We start from the raw sequence: 27,052 nt of genomic DNA on the forward strand, positions 1-27,052 counted from the left end.
TTATGTAACTGGGACGCGCATTCTGATATTTCGAAAAACCAATTATAGGATTAAATAACTCGCGATTTCGCATAATCTGATATGTATATTGAGTATATAGCCCACACAGCAGCAGAGTAATCTACTGCCAAAGGCCAAAATTTAGTGCGATATTTTTTCTAAAAAACCTATTTTTTGGGTACAGTATTTACAATATCGTTTTGAGTGTGCTGGTACCCCGCGATATTTTAGTTTTTCGACGATCCGGATCATATGAATCACAGATCGTAAAAATCCATCTACTAGAACGGCGGAAATGGCTACTGCAAAAATTGAAAAATTTGCGAAAAATGTTTTTCAAAATATCGCTGACTAATTCGCGTTTTATGTGGTTCGTTTCCATTTCAATGAAGAAAGTGAATCATCACTCGCATTTGTGCGAAAACAGCGGTTTGAAAAATTTAGTGGCATGGGATCTGTATCCGATTTATCCAAAAAATACTGTGTGATGCTACATCCACGGTTCTTGATGGATTTTATTGAAATATGTTTAGATCGAGATATTTTTTCACGGTTGATAGTGAAATCGGATGCGCATAAAAAGTGTATGCACTTTGTGCAAATTATAAGCGTTATACAGTTTGTTACACACTAAACTGCAGACGACGCTACATCTTAGCGGCCAAAGTAAATCCTGACAAATGTGTACAAATTAAAAGAGAAGAATTCGCTGTGTTGGTAAATCGCATGCGCATCAAGCGATTTTGAGGATTTCGCAATTTACACGCATTTCAAAATGAACATTACCAGATAGAGTTTTATTTCAAGATTATACCCCATTTAAAGGAACCCAACATTTATTTGAACGATACCCATATCTTCCGCTAGATGTTAGCGTGTATTCGAGAAGTGATTAGAATAAAAAATGTGATTCTTTGCGTGAAAATTAACTAAAATAGAAAAATAACTCTAACCTATTTTTCCTACATTTTCTTCAACTAACTCACAAAATAAATTTTAATAAATATTTTCTCTTAGAAAAATTTTATAAATTTCCTCAATATATTTTTTTTGTTTTTGCTATAATATGAAAACCACTAAACGGATTTGTATAGTTTTGGTTTCATTTGAATCTTCGCGATGTATAGATTACGTACATATTTTTTTATATTTTTTTCAGATGCATAAACAGGTTGAATTTTGTTAAAACAAGTTGCAAAGTACCAATTTTTTTAACTCTTTCTCAATTTCCGCGAAAACTTAAAACTTTTTCACTAATGTTATGGGGCCTCAGTAATCATATATTACGTAGGGAGCCCCTAATTAAGAGAAATTCTCAATATAAGGATTAGAGTCTTTTAAAGATTTTTTTCTTTTTATCAGAATTGAAACCGCCATAACTTTTGCGCGCAACAACCAAAATTAGTATCTCGAACAGATTTAAGAATGGGATTTTTTTCCCAATCTATGTACCAAAAATCTTTCATGTAGCTTAAAAAATTTTTTTTATTTTTTTTTTATGGAAAACTAAAAAATTTTGTCTTTTCTTCATATACCCTCCTTAGCCTAAAGGCTGAGTGTATAATGAAACGAAACCGTCCGATTTTTAGTATTTTTATATTTCAGCTACATTGAATGATTGCTGAAATCTGACTTCAATATAAATAATTGTGGGGTTATATAAAACGTCGTTTTTACTTGTTAATGATATGAAATAATATGACTATATAGTTGTGCTATGTTTGGAATTATATGCGGTTACAATAGTGTGGTTAGTATTAAAAACATTTCTAAAAATTTCTTAAGATATTCAGACTCAGTCAAACAAAATGATTTGCCTTTAAAAAAAGACACAATTATTTTTTATCAGCATCGATACATGGCATAGCGAAGTCTGCGGTAGTCGTTTAAATAATTAATTGTATAGTAATGAATACAATGAGAAAACAAATGCTGTCGCATAAAATTCTTTCGGATTATTACATCTTAAAAAATATTTCGGAATATTTGAGTGTCAAGGATCAGTTAACGCTTTTGGATGTTTGTGAATCGTTTCGCTATGTAATCGTTGAATTAATATGGAAAGTAAAGTTTCGACATTTGCATATTTATGAAACACCCTATGTGAGCATTGTGGTCGAGCGTGCACACATCACTGCCTATGATGCTCTGGCAGGACAGAACAAAGATGATGCCATGGGTTTGCGGAGAATTAGCAAAGAAAAAATTGATTTGAAAACACCACAGTGTAAAAAGTTCTTTCTTGCCAATTCAAGAAACGTCCAATTTCTGAAAATTTGCTCGGAATATTGTGATTTTGTGGCCCGATTTAGTACTCTGGATGTTTTCCAAGCCCACATTTGTGAAAATCTTTTACATTTGTGTTATCATAAGATGGTGGTATCAAACATTCATTTGGCTCTCTTAGGAAAACACTGTCGTAAACTGAAAAGAATCGAATTTTTGGAATGCGTCTGTGCTGACTTGAAACCTTTGCTGCCCGGAGATAATCTCTATATTGAAGGTTTGGCGCAGATAATTCACTTGGAAGCCTTGGTTATACAAACTGAAATAGCAAACGAAGGTGGAAATTATGAGATGGAAAGCCAATTTCTATTGGAATTACTAAAAACACTGAATTTGAAATGTTTGCAGCTTGAAAATCTAAAAATTATTGGAGAGGCTGGTAAGAAGAAAAACTGGTGCAAAGTTCTGCATTTAGATGACTTAAAAATTCTCGACATTGGTTGTATATCAGAACAATTTTGGCCCACCTTTAAGAAAATATTGCAACGCGCCACTAATCTCGAGGAACTCTTAATAAAAGTGGCCAACTGTAATACAGTTATTGATTTGGAGATGATGGAAATTCTGAAAGGTTCCTCATTGAATTTGAAACGTCTCGCCATTGAGAATTGTGACCTACAAATTAAGAATTTTTGTGTGTTGGAAAAACTTGAAGAGATTTCTTTATCCAACTGTGGTGGTTTCACATTTGAAAATCTGCAGGAGATCATGGGAGGCCTGCCCCAGCTGCGGCGTTTTAATTTGATCAATACTTGGGTGTTGGGTGAAATCAATCATATCTACGTCTCACCATCGTTGCAGTACATTACGATCGATACAATTCGATTTCCCATTGTATCGGAGGCTTTTCAAAAGTCTCTTAATAAATTCGAAAACTTGCACCAACTACGCTGGTTAAATGGGGACATTAATGACAATTGGATTATTGAGAAGTGTCCCAATTTAAAGGTGTTGCACATTCCGAATGCCTATTTGCTACGACGTGTGGCCTTTACCGCAAAATTACTACAGGAGTTCACTTTTACATCATGCGAAGGTCTTTCCTGGCGTGTCATTTGGATACTTATCAAGAATTTGAAACTTAGACGTTTGAGTTTACTAACCCATGATCTTATCAATGATCCCAGCGGATTTCCAGAAAGTGGAAAAAATACAAAAACCACCTTGAGATTAATTACCATACCATATGGTATTTTTATGGGAGACCAAGAATTTTGGTTGGATTTGATGGATTATAACCAACACTTGAAAATAATTGTTTATGGTAGTCATGTGGATCTGATGCAGGTGAAATTTATTCATAATTTACTGACGCACAACCATATGCCGAAGCGTTTAAAGAATATACGAATATGTGGATTTAGTATTGGTAAGTTGAAATCTGAGGAAGTTCCGTTTTTATTTCACATTTTCCATCATAATATTGGTGATACATTATTTAATTTGGAATATCGTTGAAAGATTCAGATATATACCCTTAAAAAAGGGGGACAGTTTAATTTTACCCTCAGTTTTTATGCTAACGAGGGTATATACACTTTGATGCGACCAAAAATGTGTCTCATCGAAATAACGGTTTTAGACCACAAGTATGTTTATACGAAATGGGTTTCAGACAATTTGGAGTCGATTTAGCCATATCCCTTTGTCTGTCTGTATGGCTAGCTGGGTGGTGCGCACGATTACTCTCGAACGGATCAACCGATTGGGTCCAAATTATGGCTTTCGTAATATTTTGTAAAAGCTCAGTTTAATTTCGAAAATGGGCCATATCGGTCCACTCCTTTGGCTACCTCCCAACAAAAGTTCAACGTTTTCTGTAAAATGGTGTATACGATAACTCTCGAAGGTAACAATCGATTTGGTCCAAACTTGACACATCATATTAGTCTTTCCCGATATAGATCGGGTTCGAATAACGACTATATCGGTCCACAAAATTCAGAAAATGTGAAGTATAAGAGCTCCTCTCGGATCGTTTTAAATTTTTTTCAGCAATTTATCCTTGCAGCCCCCTTTGTAACGGTACAATTGCTTTCGGGTGCAAGTCCATACTTTTTGATATAATGGCCTAAAAGCTTCAAGAAACCAGGGCGGCAAACTAACTCTCGTAGAGAGTTTCTGATTGGTCATATCTTTACACATCGTATTGCTTCGTCCATTCATATTTCAGGTTGGAATATGGACAATATCGGTCCCGTCGTTAGGTTATCTTCCACACAAAGTTTGGGAAAAGTGTTGTTTGAGGACTCGTCTCGGTTCTATTTGAATTTTTTTCACGGCTGTTTTCACGGTCCCTATTACAACGGTAGAATTTTTTCCGGAGTAAGTCCATACTTTCTGAGATAATGGCCCAAAAGCTCCAAAGCTGCCTGCGCATATTCAAATGGATAGTGTGTAAGATAACTCTCAACATTTTCATCCAAACATAGTTTAACGTAATTTAATATTTCGAGTTCTCTCTAAATTAGAAGGTTTCTTACTAACAATTTTTGGTATATCGTCGGTGTCATGCTTAATTGTTCCATACGCCATTTCTCCGTTTTGAGAAAATCGCATTTTAATGTTTTGCGTCATAAAAGCGTTGAGCTGACTAAAGAAAATATTTATAATTTTGACTTGAATTATTAATAATAGTATATATACCATATTTGCAGAAAAATAGAGGAATATGTATTGAAGTATAAAAGTAATAAGGAATTTTTAGAAAAATATTTTTTGTCGATTTGCTCTATATCAGCACCATATAGAACAAAATGACAAAAAATTATTTCCATCTTTGCCTAAATAAATTAAAAATTTCTAAATGAAAAATTAAAGTTATGATTTTTGAAATCTGTTTTTAAACATGTAAGTTTTTATACCCTCCACCATAGTATGGAGGGTATATTAAGTTTGTCATTCCGTTTGTAACACATCGAACTTATCATTTGCGACCCTATAAAGTATATATATTCTTGATCAGGATAAAATTCTAAGATGATCTAGCCATGTCCGTCTGTCCGTCTGTTGTAATCACTCTAGCGTCCGCAATAATTGAGATAGAGTGCTGAAATTTTGCACCCGAGGGTCTTTTTTCCGTAGGCAGGTCAAGTTCGAAGATGGGCTATATCGGTCCACTCTTTGGTATAGCCCCCATATAATGATACCTCCGGATTTGAGGTATTTTGACGTTCTTCGCCACATTTGCAGACCGAATTAGCTATAATTTGGCACTTAGGGTTCCTGGAGGCCAAGAAACATATCTACAAAAAATTATGTATATAGGTCCAAGTTTTGCTATAGCCCCCATATAACGGTACCTTCCGATTTGAGGTATTTTCACGTTGTTCGCCACCTTTGCAGACCTAATTAGCTATAATTTGGCATTTAGGGTTCCTGGGGGGCAAACCACATATGTACAAAAAATTATGTATATAGGTCCAAGTTTTGATATAGCCCCCATATAACGGTACCTCCGGATTTGAGGTATTTTCACGTTTTTCGCCACATTTGCAGACCGAATTAGCTATAATTTAGCATTTATGGTTCCTGGAGGCCAAGAAACATATCTACAAAAAAGTATGTATATAGGTCCAAGTTTTGATATAGCCCCCATATAACGGTACCTCCCGATTTGAGGTATTTTGAGTTTTTACGCCACATTTGAAGACCGAATTAGATATAATTTGGCATTCAGGATACATGGAGGTCAAAAAACATATCTACAAAAAAATATATATTAAATATATATTAAGTTTGTTTTTCCGTTTGTAACGCATTGAAATAATAATTTGCCACCCTATAAAGTATATATATTGTTGATCAGCGTAAAATTCTGAATTGATCTATGAATGTCCATCCGTCCGTCTTATCCAACAAACATCGTCAATATAGGTCCATGTTTTGGTATAGCCCACATATATCGGTACCTCCCGATTTTCGGTATTTTATGGATTATAGCTGAAATTTTTAACCCAACTAGCTATAATTTGACATATCGTGGGTGTCATGCTTAAGTGTTCCATACGCCATTTGCCCGTTTTGAGATAATCGCATTTTATTGGTTTGCGTAACAACTATGTGGAGCTGGCAAAAGCAAGTATTTATATTTTTGACTTGAAATACTAATAATAATATATAGAACATATATGCAAAAATTTAGAGGAATATGTATTGAAATATAAAAGTTATAGATATTTTTTTAAAAAAAGAATTTTTGTCGATTTGTTCCATATCCGCACTTATGACACAAATGTGAAATATTGTAAGTCACATGGAACAAAGTGACAAAAAATGTTCCATCTTTGCCTCAATAAATTAAATACTTCTAAATCGAAAATTGAAATTCTGATTTTTGAAATGTGTTTTTAAACTCGTAAATTTTTTAAATATTAATTTCATAGCTGAAAAAAGTTTATGCTTTCCCGTCGAGCGTGGATATCTCGGAAACTAGAGCAGATAGGCGAAAGCCGACTAGAAATTCAGAAAGAGCATACCGAAAAACCCTAGAAACCACCTGTATCTCAAAAAGTCAAAAAATGGCGTATGGAACACTTAAGCATGACACCGACGATATGAGGTTCTATGTGGCCACGAAACTTATCCACCAAACATCGTCAATATAGGTCCATGTATTGCTATAGCCCCCATATATCGGTACCTCCGGATTTTCGGTATTTTGTGGATTTTAGCTAAAATTATTAAACGTACTAGCTGTAATTTGACGTATGAGGTTATCTGTGGCCACGAAACTTACCCACCTAAAGTCGTCAATGTTGGTCCATGTTTTGGTATAGCCCCCATATATCGGTACCTCCCGATTTTCGGTATTTTGTGGATTTTAGCAACAATTTTTAACCGAATTAGCTGTAATTTGACATATGAGGTTCTCTGTGGCCACGAAACTTATCCACCGAGCATCCTCAATATAGGTCCATGTTTTGGTATAACCCCCATATATCGGTACCTCCCGATTTTCGGTATTTGGAGGATTTTAGCTACAATTTTTAACCAAACTAGCTGTAATTTGACATTTGAGGTTATCAGTGGTCACGAAACTTATACACCAAATCGACGCCTCCAAACAATAGTATGCTAAGTCGACTTAGCATGTTTTCAAGTTCTTTACATTTTTACATTTTACGTCCTTTAACTTAAATTCTGTCAAATTTTGGTAATGATCGGTCAATCCGAACAGAAGTTATAAACAAATGTTTACTCAGAATAGTAGTGAAGGTCAAAGAAAACTGTAAACTTTGAGAGCTTCTCCTGCAAAACTCACTTTTCAGACTTAGCATACTATTATTTGGAGGTGTCGAAATATCGTCAATATAGCTCCATATTTTGGAATAGCTCCCATATAACGATACCTCCCGTTTTTCCGTATTTTGAGATTTTTAGGTACAATTTTTAACCGAACTAGATATAATTTGACATATGAGGTTCTCTGTGGCCAAGAAACCTCTCGATCAAAAATCGTCAATATATGTAGGTCCATGTTTTGGTATAGCCCACATAAACGGTATGATAAGGTCGACTCCTCAACCTCATCACTAAAAATGCAGCCCAAGAAAAGCTAAGGAAAAAACCCAAGAAAAGAAAACACGCGGGCTGATGTTGTCTGTTCTATGGCTCGAAAGGAACTCAATTTTATTTTACTACTTTGTTACAACTAGACCTTAAATCTCTAATCACTAAACAATACACATGCACTTATTTACTAATGCACGATGTGCCTAAAGGTATATGCACTCCACGCAGTGGAGTTCGGCCCGGCCGAACTTAAGACTTTTTTTACTTGTTAAAATATTAATTTAAGGTTTAATCTTTCGCGTCGAAGGGTAGATATCTCGGAAACTAGAGCAGGTAGGAGAAAGCTGACCAAAAATTCAGAAAGAATATACCGGAAAACCGTAGACACCACATGTATCTCAAAAACTCAAAAATTACGTATGGAACACTTAAGCATGACACCGACGATATGTTAATGATCTGGTATAGCCCCACATTACCATACCAACAGATTCCACGTATTTTGAAGCAAACTCGTGATACAAAATGAATATATTTTATATACGGCATAACTATTTTGTTTGCTTCTTTATTTGGTCATAGGCTGAGGGTATATCTCCCAGCACAGCTGACTGATACTTTCTTACTTGTTGGGTAATTTACATTCACTGTTTTTTGACCGTACTAGATTTATTGATCTTTTTCGATTACCATTTAGCACTCTTGGTATCACTTTAACAATAATCATAATTTCAAATTTTAGGATTCCAGCGCATCCGTTCACCCAAATATAAATTGTAGCAAATTGAGTGCCATTTAGTACTTTTCGTACCCATAAGTACGAATATCCAAAACTACCTTAATCCTACACTCCAACTGGAATTTTAATTTAAAATTTCAGGATTCCAGCGCTATCCGTTCAGCCAATTCTAAATTGTAACAAATGTTGTACCATTTAGTACTTTTCTTGCACATAAGTACGAATTTCCAAAACGTACTAAATCCTACACTCCAACTGTAATCTTAATTTCAAATTTCAGGATTCCAGCGCTACCCGATCACCCAAACTTAATTGTACCAAATTTAGTACCATTAAGTATTTGTCGTACCCAAACCTTCCTCAATCCTACTCTCCAACTGTAATCATAATTTAAAATTTTAGGATTCCAGCGCTATCCGTTCACCCAAATCTAAAATGTACCGTATTTAGTACCATTTACTACTTCTCATACCCATAAGTACGAATTTTCAAAACTTCCTCAACGCTACACTCCAACAGTAATCTTAATTCCAAATTTCAGAAGTCCAGTAGTGGAATTCTGTAACTCATTTTTTGAGTTACCGACAAAAATCGGGGCTACCCCAGGCTACGTCGGTACCCCCAAGGAAGACTTAATACCGGATATCAGTTATTTCGGTGGGATATTGAGGCCAAAACCTTGAAAATGCCGGAAATCGGGAGGTCTATAAATAAATATCAGGTGGAATGTGGTCTACCCCCAACGAACACTAAATACCAAATTTCAGCTATTTCGGTGTGATAATTAGGCTAAAACCTTCAAAATAGCGAAAATAGGGAGGTACCGTTCTGGGGGCTACATAAAAAAGGTGAACCAATATTTGCAATAATAGAAATTTCTACACCGATTTATTCTTTCTTTCTTTTAGACGTACGGACGGACATTGTTATATCGAATTTTATGCTGATCAAAATTATATGGGGATTTCTGAGTGAAGTCAGACACTTATTCAAAATGATATCCTTTATATTTTGCTCTGTTTGTCATAAGCAAAACATTTCAGTATATTTTTAGATTTTTTTGGCTAACGGGAGATATCGCGCCTTGAAAAAGTCGAATTCTGTAAAAACTATGTACAAAGAAATACTCATAACTTCTTTAATATTGGTCCAAATAGAATTTTTTTTGTATTTTCTGTTGTTTTATCTGCTATCTAAAAAAATGCACCATGGGCTTGGATGCAATTTTCGCGATTTAATATTTAAAATCAATTTTTAATTTGTATTAAACTACTAATAATTACTAACATTTAAGTCCTATTTCGTAGTGGGATTCGATTGAATACTATTTTTTTCTTAATTTTTAAAGATTTGTCAATACAAATTGTCTTTTATACCAGTGTGAAACATTTATTATTTTATTACATTTATACATTTTTTTACAAATTTTTTGTTGTTGTTTTATTTAGGAATTTATCTTAAAATTCTTAAAAACTGCGTAATTTTTCGATTTTGAAAATGGCTCAGCAATTATTGTACCAGCAGGACAATAAACTAAGTAAATTGATGATCAAATAACTAGAGCTCGGGAGTTTTAAGAATGGGCATCCGAGCCGAATAATCTAGTAAATATTAAAGTGATATTTCCTTCAGAAGGTTATTATATAAATAAAAAAGAGGATTTGAATTTGAGATATGCAATGGCTAAACCTATCGCGGGTACACAAAAACTTCATTCAGTAATAACCACTAATGCTTGTACACTTATTACTAAACCATTCGTAAAATCGCAAAATGAAGAAGTTTTTAAGATGTTTAAGATAAATTCGTAAATAAAACATCATAACAGATCTATATAAATGTAACTTAACTTATTTTTTGGTAAAATAACAAATGTTTTACAAAGGAAAATTTGTATCGACAAATTTTAAAAAATTAAGAAAAATAGTAATCATTCGAATCCCACAACCAAATAGAACTTAATTTTTTTGTATTAATCTTAGTTTAAAACAAAAAGATTTCAAGAGAATCGAAGAGTACAATCATTGTTAAAAATTGATTTTAAATATCAAATCGCGAAAATTGCCTCCAAGCCCACTGAGCAATATTTTTCTATATTTTATTCAATAGCAATAAAACTACAAAAAATAGAAAAAAGATTTTTTCAAATTGGACCAACATTAAAGAAGTTTGAGTATTTCTATGCATATAGATTTTACAGAATTCGACTTTTTAAAGGTACAATACTTGTGGAACCGTTAGTCAAAAAAAAAAAAAAATCTGAAAATATACTAAAATATTTTGCTGATGAGCAGCATCACCACAGCAAAAAACTAAAAGAAATCATCTCATTTTGAAAAAGGGTTTTACAGAATTCGACTTTTTTAAGGTGCGATATCTCTGGAACTGTTAGTAAAAAAAATTTGAAAATATACTAAAATATTTTGCTGATGAGCAGCATCACCACAGCAAAAAATGAAGGAAATCAAAAATCTCATTTTTAAAAAAAAGGCCTCTCTAACATATGTCCCAAACATATTTTGAAGCAAATATATATTTGTTTGCAACCAGTCCCAAACATAACATATGTTTGTGTCCTGCAAACAAATATGTGTTTGGGTGCAAGCAAATATATGGATGGGTGCAAACAAATATATGGATGGGTGCAAACAAATATATGTTTGGGTACAAACAAATATTTGTTTGTGTGCTAAACAAATATTTGTTTGTGTGCTAACATATATTTGTTTGGATGTAATATAAATACAAACCTAAAAGCCACAAAAAACAGACACATACATATACATTTATAAATGGTGTTGTTTTTTATTTTATTGAAATGTATAGCAACACCAAATACAAAAGCAACAACAGACGCGTAGGTATATACACAAAATTCGACATCTCACAAGAAAAACATAATAGACTTTAATGAAAGAACAACGGGATAGAATAATTTGTAAAAAATAAATAATAATGTAGTGTCACACTTTTAAAGAGAAGAAAACAAACATATAGAAACATCGTTGTACACTTCTCGTTAGTTGTGAAATAAAACACATTCTCCTGTCAAAGTTAAAATCATCAGCGGGAAATCGGTATCTGGAATCCAGTGATTATATAACGTAATAAATAGCTACATCCATATTTCAAATACATATATGTATGTATCGGCCGATTTGAAGTATTTGCGCACCAAACACGGTATGTACATTAGGGTTATTACTTTTTGACCTTTGGATGCACTTTTGCCTATTAATGCCAAAAGTAACGTTCATTCCATTTAATTATTAAAAAGATCAAGCACAAACGACTTTAATTTTTTTTAAATAAAGTATAATCTCAAAATGGGCACCACGGTGGTGCAATGGTATGTATCCCCGCCTTGCACACTGAAGGTCGTGGTTCGATTCCCCGGCCAGGCAACATCAGAAATTTTTCAGCGGTGGCAAAATGTCCCATATCATTGAGCTAATATGAATCGGGGGCACTCATTGATATGAGAGAAGTCTCCCTTGTCTCTTCAGGGATGTTTGCGGAACAATTATACCAGTTACCAGTGATTTAAACATACAAAATTATATGTTTTTGTTACTACTCGGTAATTCAAACACCGCCAAAACATGTGGTGTCCGGATTATTGAGATTATAATTACCGAGTAGTAACAAAACATATAATTTTGTATGTTTAAATCACTGGTAACGGACGTTTACTAGATAATACCAAACGAATATAAAGCAAATATTGTTGGTTGTGACCATTTTCAAAATGGGAGCAGCTTTCATGACTACCATAGGTAGTTCTTTTATTAATTCAGCGTAACTTAGGTGACATTTCCTGAGAATTTTTGTGGTCCAAAACTTCTCCACAATTGGTGTATATTTATTCACTGTTTTTGTAAAGGATATAAACTTCGTAGCCCATGTACATACATACATATATTAATTCCCCGTTTCCATGGAACATGAGCCTCCTACTACTCGCGATAGAACTTCAAAATTCAAATGCACTCATTCCATTACGGTAAATATAATTTAATTTACGTTAGAAATAAGCAAAGAAGAAGTAACCTCTTCGTAGAAACCAAATTGTTTTATCAAAATTTTATAGGCTTTCTATTGATTTTTATTTTAGAACTACGAATAAGGCAAAATGGAATTTAAATCCGTATTTACTGGTGCTTTTGAATGTCAAAGAAAGAATACACGGTGCGACACGAAAATTATTAACCATATTCTGACACCACTTTCGCGGTTATGGGCCCCTAAAAACCTGAGGCCTTGATGTCAAAAGGGATCATTTTGTCAGGCACATATATTCTAAACCACTAAGAATTTGGGTTAACTCGTAGAAGAAATGTTGTAGCTCTCGTCTTAAAGAATAATAATTGTGAACACATAAAATCCATTCACATAAATTGTGAACACATAAAATCCTTTAAGGTTAAAATCGTCAAGGTCAAATTTCCCCTTTAATTTTTTCTCGGATTTTAGTCTACAGATATCAAACCGATCAAAATTGAAGCAAACAACCAACTAGAAAAATGTACCTTAGATCTTAGTAAACAAGAACACACGAACTCTGTAGAAACGGTTCTTAATAGTCAAAATAGCAAATCAAATGCGATGCCCCCATAGAACGGTACCTCCCGATTTCCGATATTTTAAAGGTTGTGCCTTAACATTACAGCGAAAGGGCTGACATTTTGTATTAAGTCTTCATTGGGAGTATAAAACTTTCCACCTGAAATTTGTCAGAATAGGTCCACGTCTTCATATAGCCCCCATAGAATGGTACCTCCGGATTTCTGGTATTTTGAAGGTTGTAGCCTCAATATCCTTCCGAAATGGCTGACATTTGGTATAAAGTCTTCCCTAGGGGTATAAAACATTCCACCTGAAATGTGTCGGTATAGGTCCACGTCTTCTTATAGCCCCCATAGAACGGTACCTCCCGTTTTCCGGTATTTTGAAAGTTGTGGCCTCAATATCCCGCCAAAACGGCTGAAATTTGGTATTAAGTATTCCTCGGTGGTAAAAAACTTTCCACCTAAAATTTGTCGGTTTAGGGTCAGGTCTTCATATAGCCCCCATAGAACAATACCTCCCGATTTTAGGAATTTTGAAGGTTGTGGCTGTGGTTATATATTTCTCTATTTTATTGATTTGTCTGAAAATAATTTTTAACAGAAAATTTTTACACACAAACATGTTTGTACCTATTATTGAAATATTTGTTGCATATGAAATGCATAAATTTTGCATATGTCATACGTTTCGATTGCAATTTAATCAGAAGCCAAAATTTGACCTGAATCGCACCAAAAATAGGGGTTTCATAAAGTTCCGCTGTCTAATAATAAATAAACTGTTAACAAATATGTATATTAATAATGTTGCCTATAATAATAAAACACCGTTTCGTTTAAAAGTCTGTGATATTTTTTTATTTTGTATGTACGTAAATAAAAACACAAAATTTATATCTATTGGATCGATGGAATGAGTTCAAATGCTAACGAAAAGATCGGATCTTTCACGACTTCCTTTGAACCAATGCAAAAGTTGACATGAAATTACGTCATCGCATAGAATCCTTCAAATTTTGCTGGGAACCAAACTATTAATCCCTACGCTTAAGTGTTTTAAACATTTCTTGATAAAATATACTTGGAATACAGTACATGCTCCCTAGAGACTTTCTCACCAATCGGGAAAGAACACGCAATGTGGAATTTCAGGGAATTAGACTACCCAACACTAGGATTTGAAAACTGTTGCTTATTATGAAGTATAGTCAGCCAACAATGCTTGAACGGTGGAAAAGTCATTCGACAGATTCAGATAGTTTCTTATTGACATCTTCTAGTGTCCGGATTACCGCGTTGACCGGATTGATGCGACTATACTGTACTATGAAATGAAAAAAAAAAAATATTTCCTGTTGCACGAGCGAATGACCTGTTGCCTATTAATAACTAAAATAACTTTTATTTCATTTAAATATTGAAAGAAGTCACGCACCACTCACGTTCACTTGATATGATATATGGAATAATGTTATACATGATGTAAAATGATATGATGAACCTTGATTATCCGGGAACCTCCATTATCCGGGATAGAAAAGAAATGCTGGTCTTTTTTCCATTTCCTATATTTTTCGTTATAAACTTTATTATCCGGGAGTAAAAGCACACTTTCCAATAAATTTAATTAAGCAAACAAAAGGTAAACAAAAGAAAACTGGAAATTCTCCCATATTACACAATTTGTATATTAATGGTATCACAAAAACCATGGGACAAAGTCAATTCAGATGAATCTGATGATGGTATTATGTATCCTTCTAAAATTTTGTAGATTTCCTTAAGAAATATAACAAAAATTACTGACTCTATTATTATTGTAAAATACTATGCCATTTTTACTTAAAAACATGTTCAAAAACTGCATAAAAACATTGCTTCCATTATCCGTGAAAATCGATTAACCGTAATGCCTCCGGTCCCGGTCATCACGGATAATCGAGGTCCGACTATGTATATCGCCTTAAACCAAAAGTTATGTCATTTTAGTTATGTCGTGTGGCTTTCAGAGCTCCGAAATACCCATTTGAATTCTACTCGGGAGTGAGGTGGGCATGTTGTGGGTTGGGAAGTTTTGTTTGTACCGTACCTAACATGAAAATTACACTACGATAAGGTACCGTACATGTACACAAACTATAAAAAATATTTTAGCGTTTATGTATGTACGTTTACCCAACGATAATCGTAGCGTATGTCAAACACACCGTGGTGCAATGGTATACACGCCCGCCTTACACGCAGAATGTCGGTGGTTCGATTCCCCGGCCAGGCAACACCAAACATTTTTCAACGCTGGCAAAACACCCCTCAGTAATGTTGGCGACATTTCCTGAGTAAAAAACTTCTCTACAAGTGGTGTCTTAAGACACGCCGTTCGGACTCGGCGATAAACAGTAGGTCCCATATCATTGAGCTAATTATGAATCGGGATGCACTCATTGATATGAGAGAAGTCTCCCTTGTCCCGTATGGGATGTTGTGGAACAATGTTTTTTATGTCAAACACACACGTATGTCAAACACACACGTAGCGTATGTCAAACACACCGTGGTGCAATGGTATACACGCCCGCCTTACACGCAGAATTTCGGTGGTTCGATTCCCCGGCCAGGCAACACCAAACATTTTTCAAAGCTGGCAAAAAAACCCCTCAGTAATGTTGGCGACATTTCCTGAGTAAAAAACTTCTCTACAAGTGGTGTCTTAAGACATGCCGTTCTGACTCGGCGATAAACAGTAGGTCCCATATCATTGAGCTAATTATGAATCGGGATGCACTCATTGATATGAGAGAAGTCTCCCTTGTCCCGTATGGGATGTTGTGGAACAATGTTTTTTTATGTCAAACACACATTTTTGGTACGCAACCACCATCGCAATGTAACATCTACGTACCCAACCGAAATGGTTGCTTACGTAGGTTATAAAGGTTGCGCGTACATTAAAAAAGCACGTAGTGTACATCATTATGTAAATTAAAAAAACAAATAGGGATAGTGTACACCTGAGTGGTTTTTATATAAATACAACAATAAAAATAAGAGTGATTAAAAACATGAAAACCTTTACTTATTTTATAAAAAAATTAACGAATATATAAAAGATTAACATGTGTAACATATTATATAAAATACTGATGGGTACCCAGCAAAAATCCTCATTACAAATCTCCTTTCCCACCCATTATTTTAACAAGGGCATGTCGCGCGAAATATCTGGTTATTTTGTAACCACTGAACAAAGTAGTGGTTACCATCACTGAAATAAGTAGATACTGAGTCGATTCTGACTACTTATTTCAGTGGTTACAAAATAAGGAAAGGATGTTTGTAATGAGGATTTTTGCTGGGTAATTACACGATATGTTTTTTACATATGAGTTGTCACTTTTCCAATACAAAATGTATATGCAAAGTGACATCTAATAAGTAAAAAACATATCGTGTAAAGTACCCATAAAGAAATTAGGATATGACAGGAGAAAACTCAACTTTCATATCCCTATCGAAATCCCTATCGAATTTTATTATTAATATACATATGTTTAGAGATGGCATTTACCGGGTATTTACTCGGGTATTTACTATATTGAATCGCCAATACAACATCTTACACCCTATTTCTGGGTTTAGATTGTGAAATCGTCTCAAAATGGATAGTTTAACAATACTTCAAACAAGTGGGTAAATACTTGGGTAAATACCCGAGTATTTACCCAAACTCTTTATCTGCCGAACCACTTGACGTAGGCTGACGAAATTTGGCTCAAAACTTTCCTATATCAATAGTATTAAAAGTATTGAAAATGGAGTCCGTGGGTCCATGTTTTGATATAGCCCTCATTTAGCCGTACCTCCCTATTTAAAGTATTTTTCACATATTAGCCACATTATATAACCAAATTGGCTGTAATTTGGCGCAGTGAGTCCTCAATGAGTATAATATATCCTTGCAAAAATGTGTCAACGTAGGTCCACGATTTTTTATAGCCCCCATATAAGGGTACCCCGATTTCGAGTATTTACCCAAAAGTGGGTAAAAACTCTTTAATTGTCGAACCACTTGACGTAGGCTGACAAAATTTGGCTCAAAACTTTCTTATATCAATAGTATTAAAGGTATTGAAAATGGAGTCCTTGGGTCCATGTTTTGGTATATCCCCCATATAGCCTTACCTCCCGATTTAAGGTATTTTTCATCTATTAGCCACATTTTATAACCAAATTGGCTGTAATTTGGCGCAGTGAGTCCTCAATGAGTATAATATATCCTTGCAAAAATGTGTCAACGTAGGTCCACGTTTTCTTGCAGCCCCCATATAAGGGTACCCCGATTTCGAGTATTTATCAAAAAGTGGGTAAAAACTCTTTAACTGTCGAACCACTTGACGTAGGCTAACAGAATTGGAGTGAAATCTTTGTTTTATCAAATAACTTCTGGTACTGAACATGGGATCTTTGGGTCCACGTTTTGATATAGCCCCCATATAACCGTACCTCCCGATTTCAGAAACCCATATATCTGGACTTACGTCGACAATTGTTTGCAAGGATATTTTACACATATTGGGAACTCACTGTACCAAATTGCAGCCAATTTGGTTGTATAATAGGTGAAAAATACCTTAAATCCTACCAAAAATAAAAATAAATAAATACAAAAATAGCAATCTCGCTGACGATAGTTTTTCGAGAGTTCCAAAATGCTGTTATATTTTCATTTAGTGGCAATATTGATTGTTTTTCATAATTGGCAAAATCAATTTATACATGGTATAGATTGGATGAACTCCGATTTTTTGTGGTAGGATCTATAATTTGCAGACAATCGGAAAAAGAGATTTGGTTGCATGTGGTCTGCTTGGTGATGGGGTTTCCTCTTATGACTTCAGATAGATAAGATCAGGTACTTTATGGCTTTAGTGGGAAATATTACTTATACAAATACTTTCACCTACTTTTCGATGATTTTCTGACTTTTCAAAAACAAAAAATTGATAATTCTACCTGTAGAATAAACCCAAAAAAATAGATAAGACCCAAAGAACGGATGTTGAATTCATCGCTTGGTATCATTCCTTGAGTACCTCAACCTCAATTCATAATTTGGAAAAACACAAAAAAGTACTTCTTTGCTCAGTTCCAGAACCTGCAAGAAGCTACCATTTTTTACTACGATAACATTTTTTTCCTTTATGTTATCGCAAAAAATATTAAAAACAAGTAAAAAAGTATCAGTAGGCTTAGCCGACAGAGATATACCCTCAGCCAGTTTAATTTGAATTAAAGTTCAAAATTATTGCGGAGTAGGTACTTAAAGGAATGGACCGACATAGTCCATTATGGAAGTGGATCTTATTTAGGGAGTCATATACATATTTTCGATAGATATCGCGCCAACTAGTCATTTCAGTTGGTCATCGCATAACTTTTGCACCAGTATTCCAGGAAGCATGGACTTGTCCACGGAAAACATAATATCCCTAAGGAGAAACAAATTTAGACAAAATATTGGGATATCCAATTTTGTTGCTCCGTTCAAGAGATATCGTTCACACCATTTTAGTGACATTCTTTAAATATTGGGGGAAAGTACAGGAAGTTGTGGTATTACCCATCCTCAAACTGAAACTAAGTTTGTACAAAATATGATAAAGGCCAAATTTTGGACCAAATTGGTTGATCAGTCCGAAAGTTATCGTGCTCTCCAGCCACTACATATGGTGCCATAGGGGTTTTTTACACCTTTCGGGCTGTTTTCTCAAGAACTATAGACTTGCCCCTGAAAAAACTTTTACCCTCGTAATTGAGGCAGCGAATGCAAGTTCGAACCGATTTGGTCCAAAATTTGGCTGTCGCAATATTTTTTCTAAACTTAGTTTAAGTTCAAAGATGGGTTATATCGGTCCACTCCTTCCGGTACCTCCCCCACAAAAGTTCGAAAATGTTCGGAAAATTTGTGCGCATGATAACTCTTGAAGGGAGTAACCGATTTGGTCCATACTTTGCACAACGTGAAACTTCTACCAAACTTAGATGAGGTTTCAATATGGACTCAATCGGTCCACTTCTTCGGGTACCTTACACACAAAATTTCGGAAAAGTTCAGTTTAGGGCCTGCTCTCGAATCGCTTTGATTTTTGTTGTAGCAACTTATATTCACTGCCCCCCATACGCCGGTACAACTTTCATCAGGGGCAAGTCCATAGTTACTGAGAAATTAGCCTGAAAGGTGCAAAAAAACCCCTACGACACCGTGTGTATTGGTTGGAGCGTAAGATAACTCTCGAACGGATCTGCCGTTTCGGTCTAAAATGTGGCCTTCGTAATATTTTGTACAAACTTAGTTTATGTTCCAAGATAAGCCATATCGGTTCACTCCTTCAGGTACCTCAGGGTTTTAATGTACGCGTTTATGTACGCAACCATTTCGGTTGGTACGTGGTTGTTACATTACGATGGTGGTTGCTTTTGACGAATTTTTCGATTCTCGTTGGGTACACGTACACAAACGCTAAAATGGATTTTTAAAGTTTGTGTACACGTACATAAACTTTATAAATATTTTAGTGTTTGTGTAACATGTACGGTACCTTATGTTAAGGTACTGTTTGTTCCGAACCCTGGAAAACATATGAATTAGAAGGAATCTGAATTTTGGTGTTGAAACAAGTAGTTTTTGTGTATGAGGTTTTAAATTTTAGATAATCCGAATTTTTGTTTTTTTTTTCTCCAAAAATTAATATGTTATAATATGCGCAGATGTTTAAAAATTTAAAGTAACGGTCGTTACAAAAATTATTATTATATTTTCAGGGGTGTAATAAACTTGGCTACACTTTTGTTTGAATGTAAGTACTGTTCATATGATGTTTACAGTTATACAAACATGTAGTACTAGTTCATCACTTTTGAGAAGTAAATTTTAAAACAAGTAATAAAGTGTCAGTCGGTTTAAGACACAAATGTTGAACCTTTGTGGGGGAGGTACCCTTAGGGAGGACCGATATGAGCCATTTTAGAAGTTAAACTAAATTTTGACAAAATATTTGGAGATCCAAAGTTTGGACTAAATTGGTTGCCCCATTCAAGTGATATCGTCCTAGCATTTTAGTGACATTTTTAAATATTGGGGAGAAGTACCGGAAGTTGTGGACCGGTATTGCCCCATGAAACTAAGTTTGGATATAATATGACGAAGACCAAATGTTGGACCAAATCGGTTGAACAGTTCGAGAGTTATCGTGCTCTCCGACAGCCACCTATGGTGACATAGGGATTTTTTACACCTTTCGGGCTGTTTTCCTAAGAAATATGGACTTGCCCCAGAAAAAACTTTTACCGTCGTAATGGAGGTAGCGATTGCAAATCGCTTCAACAAAAATCAAAGTGATTCGAAAGCAGGTCTTAAAGTGAACTTATCCGAAATTGTGTATGAGAGGTACCAGAAGGAGTAGACAAATATAGTCCATATTCCAACCTGATCTATATCTGGTAGATATATTAGGATGTGCAAAGTATGGTTTACATCGGTCACTTTTGTGGGGGATGTACCTGAAGGAGTGGTCTGATATGGCTTATCTTCGAATTTAAACTATGTTTGGACAAAATATTACGAAGGCCAAATTTTGAACCGAATCTGCAGATCCGTTCGAGAGTTATCTTGCGCTCCAACCACTACACACGGTGCCATAGGGGCTTTTTGCAACTTTTACGCTATTTTCTCAGGAAGTATGGACTTGCCCCTGATGAAACTTGTACCGTCGTATGGGGGCAGTGAATACAGGTTGTTGCAACAAAAATCAAAACGATTCGAGAGCAGGTCCTAAAGTGAACTTTTCCGAAATTTTGTGTGGGAAGTACCCGAAGGCGTGGACCGATTCAGTCCATATTGGAACCTCATCTAAGTTTGGTAGAAATATCACGATGTGCAAAGTATGGACCAAGTCGGTTATTCCCTTCAAGAGTTATCGTGCGCACAAATTTTCCGAATATTTCTGAACTTTTGTGGGGGAGGTACCGGAACTAAACTAAGTTTGAACAAAATATTGCGATAGCCAACTTTTGGACCAAATCGGTTCATCCGTTCGAGAGTTATCCAGACAGATAGCCGTCCGTCATTGCTAAATCGACTCCAAATTGTCTGAAACACATTTCGTCCAAACATTCTTTAGGTCTAAAACAAATATTTCGATGAGGCACAATTTGGCCCGTAGAGTGCGAAAAATTTTGTATAAAAGTGTATATCGAAATTATTTGTTGTTGGAGTTGTGAAAAGAGAGTACTTCCAATGTATGAAGCAGCCAGCTCCACATATTTGCACACGAACATGTTATTTATCGTGACCACCATTATAGTCCGGTCAAAATAGACATTGAAATAGCAAAAATTCCCACAGAGCTGAATTTTGGCGGAGAGCTAGAGTTTGCCATTAGAAGCAACGTCCTAAAAGGCCCCATCGATCCCATGTGTGCAAAAAAATTATTCGGGGTCAAAGGTCAAATTTTAAGGGTTTTTAGGTTTTCGGATTTATTTTTTGATAACGGTTGATCTAATCAAAAAAAGACTAAAGTAAATATTGTAGACAGAAAAATTATCTACAAGTTTGACCTTTATATTTTTTTTCCTAGAAGGAACCATTCTTGAGATATAGCTGTTCTAAAAAACACATGATTTTTATGCACTTATAAGGGAAATATGCACATATTCAGACGAACCAGCTAAAATAAGCGAAGTAATCGGGTCTGTCCCCAAAAAAAATATATATTTTCTTGAAGAGCGAAATTATAGCTATCTTCTAAAAAAATTCCAACAAAATCGGATCGTGTTTAGAAGAGTTATTCAATGTTAGAGTCATTTTATGCAAAAATAGCCCATTTAACCCACATGTATAATCGAAAGCCCAACGGGAACGACCCCAACGAAAACTCTCAGATTTTTTTCAAGTTTTGTCCGATGGTTTGTTGCGCTGATTACGGAAATGTATAATTTTCAAGGGTTGCGGATCCGATTCGCCGGTTATTCGACCCGAAAGGCCAAATTTAAAAACCGGGTTAGACCCGGTTCTACTGAACCGATTACTGCAAAGTGGATATCGTTTGAAAGCTTACGGAAGTATCTAACAAACAGTGTCATTACTTTAACCGGTTCATAATGTACTTACGCGGCTAATTTTTTATTTGACCTTTAGATCGCGATATTTCGAAAATGGTAAGTATATTTAAGAATCATAAAGACCACTCTTGTAGACAATTATTGAATCTACAACTTTTACTTTAGCGGGCTTTTTCTAAGTATTACCGTCTTTGAGAAAAATTAAAAAAACTGAATAATGCCTCCAAAAATGACCTTTGACCCCGAATAACTTGTGTTGCACACATGGGATCGATGGGGACTTTTAGGACGTTGCTTCTAATGGCCAACCCTAGTTCTCCACCAAAATTCAGCTTTGTGGGAATTTTTGCTATTTCCCCCTTATACGCATGTCTATTTTGACCGGACTATTAAGGCCGCGGCACATACAGTCCCTTGAGCGTAGCTTAACAACAACCATATGAAAACTTCAGGAACAAACTTGGCATCACTTACACATTTTTCATGTGGTTATTGTTTTCAACGTGCAACGCGACACACAACGGACCCATTGGGAGTTACCTCTTTTTATATAAATGTTTTGCGGTGTCCAGTAAACCTCAAAAACGAATGGACTGATCCTCACATATTTTTGTGGGCTTATTAAGTACCTAATAATTGCTTTTGGAAGAGAGACTTTTAAAAATATAAATTAAAAACATGGTGAAAACCAAAGTCAAAATTAGTTTTTTTTTTATAAAAAATGGGATAGTCGGCCAAAAAATGTGTTTAGATAAAAATTCTCATTTTTAAAGGCAAGGGTATAAAATAAGCCCACAAAAAATATGAAGACTGACCACCAAATTTCAGTCATTTTGCGTGGATATTGAGGCCATAACCTCCAAAATACCGAAAATGGGGAGGTACGGTTCTGTGGGGGCAATATGAAGACGAGGACCTACACCAACAGATTTCAGGTGGAAAGTTATATACAGCCAACGAAGACTAAATACCAATTTTCAGCCATTTCAGTGTGGTAATAGGCTAAAAAATTACTAAAAAAACAAGTAAGCAAAGGCTATAGTCGGACGGGGCCGACCATGTGATACCCTACACCACAACCTCTAGGAATTAGCTATGTGCAACAACTTTGCACGCTGAATGTCCGGGTTCGATTCCCAAGCCTGGACATATCAAATTTTCAACGGTGGCATAATACCCCTTAGTAATGTTGGCGAAAATTCCTGAGTATTTTAGCCATGAAAAACTTCTCTACAAGTGGGAACTTAGGACACGCCTTTCGGATTCGGCGATAAAAACTACGTCACATATCAATGACATAACATGAATCCATTGATATAAGATAAGCCCCACATGTCACTACTGGGATATTTGTGGAACAATTATATAAATTATACATTTCTAAACAATATGCCATGAATTGTGAATTTTCACATTGATTAGCATCTCCTGCTACATCTTAAAATTGTCTTTAAATAGCAGGTTTCTATTTGAAATGCACCTAATATAAATCTTCTAATATATAAAAGGCAATGTGTGTATGTTAGTATGTTTGTTTGTTTGTATGTTTGTATGTTCCGAATAGACTCAAAAACGGCTGAATAGATTTTCTTGAAAATTTCAGATAATGTACTGGGAACACCGGTGGTGAAAATAGGCTATATATTTTTTTGAATGGTCGTCGCGGAAGTGAAATATCGCGGTCATCCCAAATTATTCAAAAATGTATTATTTCAAATAATATACCTAATTTCAGTAAGCGTGACTACAAAACCGCTATAACACTGGCTTCAATATGTGGGATAACGCGGTCAACGCCATATTCTGGAATACAGTAAAATCCCGATAACTTGAGATGTCACTATATAGAAATTCCGAAAAATCGATTGGGAAATCTTATGAAATTTTGTATGTGGAGTTTTTAGGTCTGAGTGTAGGTCGTAATCTATTTTTTTATCCCGCTAAGTGTAGTGGCCGGTGGTCCTCCCCACAATTTTTTTAAGAAAACCGCGAAATTCAAGATACTTTTAATATATTGTTTACAAATTGTTTGCAATGCTATGGCACTTACAGTCTTGACCTTGAATGAAGTCCATGATATTTTTGAACTTATTGTTTACAGATTGTTTGCAATACTACTACTGTAATTACTGTCTTGACCCTGAATGGTCTTCGCGGAAGTGATATATCGCGAAAAGTGAAATATCGCGGTCATCACAAAATTTGCAAACATTTATTATTTCAGATAATATACATAATTTTGTAAGCGTGCCTAAAAAACGCTATAAACGCTGAACACTAAACAATAAGTGGGATAGCGCGATCAACTCCACATTTTGGAATACAGTAAAATCCCGATAACTTGAGATGTCACAAGATCGAAATTCCAGAAAGATCGATTGAAAATCAGACAAAGTTATTGATATACAATACAATATCATCATTGGAATCAGAATACCGCGATCGTGTTCGATTTTTGAAAATATTATAATTACGGATAAAATCTCAAAATGTGGGAAGTGAAACTTCATGAGCATTGATTGCAATCCTTGGAATAGCTAGATAAAGATACATTTTTAAATACAGCAAAATCTCGATAATAACGACTACAATTTATAGAAGTAATTTTTTTATGAATTATATAAATGTTGCCATACATATCCCGAAGGAACATACATTTCGCTGAGTGGTATTTTACCACTATTGCATAAAGAGCGCGAAGAAAAAAGGCGTTACGTTCGATCGGGCTAAATGAGGTTAAATCCACCAAAAATAGCGAAAATCAGGCGCCACCGTTCTATGGGAGCTATATCAAAACGAGGACGTATACTGAAAATTCTCTGCAAGACTGTTTACGACCCCAACAGTGGCTATATCTCTGAACTATTGAAAATCTGGAGGTACTGTTTTATGGAAGCTATATCAAAACGTGAACCTATAACTGTTACATACCGAGCGCAAATAAAAAGGCGTGTCTTTCGGTCGATCCGAATATTTTTATTAAAACCAGATTTCAGCCATTTCGGTGTGGTAATGATGTTAAATCCTCAAAAATAGCGAAAATCAGCCGGTACCGTTCTATGGGAGCTATATCAAAACGTGGACCTGTACTAACAATTCTCTGCAGTAATAATTACGACCCCAACCGAGACCAACAATCCAATATATAGCAATGTTAATTGACGTGCACCGACCATTACATGGAATTTATGTCAAAACATTGATTTATATTATGAAGTTTCTAGAGGGATGCCTAATTATGGGTGTATCAATACTGTATAGATAACTAAAGTTTACACGGAGAACCCAAACAACGGGCCAGCAACGCGGACCGGGTCAGCTAGTATATATATATATATATATATATATATATATATATATATATATATATATAATGCACTTTGCCATATCTCTGATATCTGTCAGTAAGAGAGACAGATGAACGGACAGGACTAAATCGACTCCAAATTTTCTGAAACTAATTTCGTCCAACTATACTTGGGGTCTAAAACCATTATTTCGATGAGGTACATCTTTGGTCATATTTTGTATATATTCCCTTTATGCTAAAGGCTGAGGGTGTAAAAGAAGTGGCGAAGCGACCCCATGCTGCAATATTTGTATAAAAATTCAATTCGACAACTGAACTGAAAATTTATCTCTCATGATAGAGACAATTTTTAGTATGGGAGGAAATTGTGGTTCTCTACACAAAACCCATTATATATTAGGCAGTAGGTCCGTTATCTAGCAGACACATTATTGCAATTTACATCAGGGGAAATGCCAGTAGTTATTTTTCCATATGTAGGCTACCTTGCCGTTATATGCCATCCAGGAATTAAAATATGGACCAAAAATAACATTTTTATCTTTTTCATAAAAAAGTAATGGTTCATTTAACTCTTACATCCTGCAAAATTACGTGACTATTGAGCTATAATTGCGACGTCTAGCGTGATTATGATTACATTACAAACAAATAACTGGATATATTAGGCTGTAACTCTGTTATCTGAGCACGTAAATCAACATAATTGACATCAATGGAAAGGTCAAAAGATCGTCTTCCGATCGTAGCTTACTTGCCCGGAATGTCTCTTCCAGGAATAAAGATATAAGCTGTATATTACAAATTTTCACAAATTTCACACAAAAGTTTTGGTCCATTTAACCCTCTAAATAATATCTGATCGCCATCTCAATCTCATCTCAGTTTCTTCTTTTTCATATAATCTTACCTTATTTAAAATTTTGAGGCGATCGGACTATTATTGCGACCTACAGAGCAGCTACAAAATCGGATAAAAATTATGTTTTTGGTCCATTTCACCCGCTAAATATTTCACGATCATCACCAATTAAAATAGCGATATATTCTGATGTGAAACCGACCTCCATACCAAATTTCGTGACGATCGGTCCATAATTGCGACCTGGAGTTTGATTACAATTTATAATGGACAGACGGACACACGGACGGACGGACACACATCTCAAAATCGCTTTATCTCGCCGATATATGAAGATTGGTATACCACATTGAATTTTTACCAAAACAAACTTATAATACCCTTTCCACATAGTGGTGTAGGCTATAATGACGCTAAAAATCGGGAGGTACCGTTCTGTGGGTGCTATACGAAGGCGTGGACCTATACCGACCAATTTCAAGGATAAAGTTGTATACCCTCATTGAAGACTAAATACCAAATTTCAGCAATTTCGGTTAAAATCTTCAAAATACCGAAAATAGGAAGTTACCGTTCTATGGGGGATATATCAAAACGTAAACCTACACTCACAATTCTCTGTTAGAATGTTTCATACCTCTGCATCAGATTAAACA

At 35.1% G+C, this 27,052-nt stretch overlaps 1 protein-coding gene across 1 annotated transcript in view; it reads left to right on the forward strand.

The window, feature by feature from the left end:
* The first annotated feature begins 1,869 nt into the window (after window positions 1–1,869).
* Window positions 1,870–27,052, forward strand: part of LOC141401120 (uncharacterized) — a 32,147-nt gene continuing 6,964 nt past the window's right edge. Inside the window, exon 1 of the mRNA XM_073980988.1 lies at window positions 1,870–3,655. Within this exon, the coding sequence (XP_073837089.1) occupies window positions 1,909–3,655 (1,747 nt within the window). The 5' untranslated portion in view covers window positions 1,870–1,908. The remainder of the gene's footprint in view (window positions 3,656–27,052) is intronic.

Source organism: Musca autumnalis, unplaced genomic scaffold (assembly GCF_047663935.1).
Source record: "Musca autumnalis isolate F117 unplaced genomic scaffold, ASM4766393v1 scaffold_4, whole genome shotgun sequence".
Lineage (NCBI taxonomy): Eukaryota > Metazoa > Arthropoda > Insecta > Diptera > Muscidae > Musca > Musca autumnalis.